We start from the raw sequence: 1,160 nt of genomic DNA on the forward strand, positions 1-1,160 counted from the left end.
TGAATCCCGACCAGCAGCAGCGCCAACACAGCCGACCTCCTCAAAGCCTGGCAGCCGGCCGAAGCCGTCCCAGGGCCCTTCGCCGGAGTCCTTTCCACCTTTCACCGGAAGCCGAACGCCCTGAAAACAAACCTGTTCTAGAAGAAGGCGGAGCCGCCAAATTGTAAAAAAAGATGAAATCAAAGCCAATGCAACACGAACGGACCCCCGAAATCGGACTATGGACGCCGTACTTATATATAGAGAAAACCTGCATTTTGGGGAGAAGGACCTTCCGTGTATACTTCCTCATAGCCTCACGTGTCCGCACCAGGCCGAGACCGCGGCGGGATTACATGTACTGGACTGGGATCCAAACCGAATGTACATTAACCCTTCGCGTGCCCCACGGTGTCGCCCATCAAGCCGGAGAGCGATGTGTTCTGATTTATTTATTATTTATTGTATTTAAGTAGTTGTTTTTTTTTTCTTCAGTTCTTTTCTTTTTTTTTGTTGTATTTTTATTTTTAAAGAAATCCGGATTTGTGTCGCATATGAAATGTATCCTATATTTTTACCTCTTAAAGGAGAACACCGGGCTGAGCACACAAATACTTACAAATGATATATACTCTATATTACCAGAAGTATTGGGACGCCTTTACACGCACATTAACTTTATGGCCCCCCAGTCTTAGTCCGTAGGGTTCAGTATTGGGTTGGCTCCGCCCTTTGCCGCTATAACAGCTCCGCCTCTTCTGGGAAGGTGTCCACAAGGTTTAGGAGGGTGTCTATGGGAATGTTGGACCATTTGTGAGGTCAGGTACTGATGTTGGGGGAGGGGCTCGCAGTCTCCGCTCTAATTCATCCCAAAGGTGTTCTATGGGGTTGAGGTCAGGACTCTGTGCGGCCAGTCACGTTCCCTCCCCCCCCCAAACTCCCCCATCCATGTCTTTATGGACCTTGCTTTGTGCACTGGTGCGCAGTCATGTTGGGACAGGAAGGGGCCGTCCCCAAACTCCTCCCACAAAGTTGGGAGCATGAAATTGTCCAAAATGTCTTGCTGATGCCTTAAGAGTTCCCTTCACTGGAACTAAGGGGCGGAGCCCAACCCCCGAAAAACAACCCCCCCCCCATAATCCCCCCTCCCCCAAACTTTACACCAGGCACAATGCAGTCAG

At 49.9% G+C, this 1,160-nt stretch overlaps 1 protein-coding gene across 1 annotated transcript in view; it reads left to right on the forward strand.

The window, feature by feature from the left end:
- Nucleotides 1-279, forward strand: part of LOC108799085 (paired mesoderm homeobox protein 2A-like) — a gene marked incomplete at its 5' end in the record, with an annotated part of 1,867 nt that extends 1,588 nt beyond the window's left edge. Inside the window, one exon of the mRNA XM_018570904.1 lies at nt 2-279. Within this exon, the coding sequence (XP_018426406.1) occupies nt 2-141 (140 nt within the window). The remainder of the gene's footprint in view (nt 1) is intronic.
- Nucleotides 280-1,160: the final 881 nt, after the last annotated feature.

The sequence above is a fragment of the Nanorana parkeri genome, unplaced genomic scaffold (genome assembly GCF_000935625.1).
Source record: "Nanorana parkeri isolate BGI_ZX_2015 unplaced genomic scaffold, ASM93562v1 scaffold1627, whole genome shotgun sequence".
NCBI lineage: Eukaryota > Metazoa > Chordata > Amphibia > Anura > Dicroglossidae > Nanorana > Nanorana parkeri.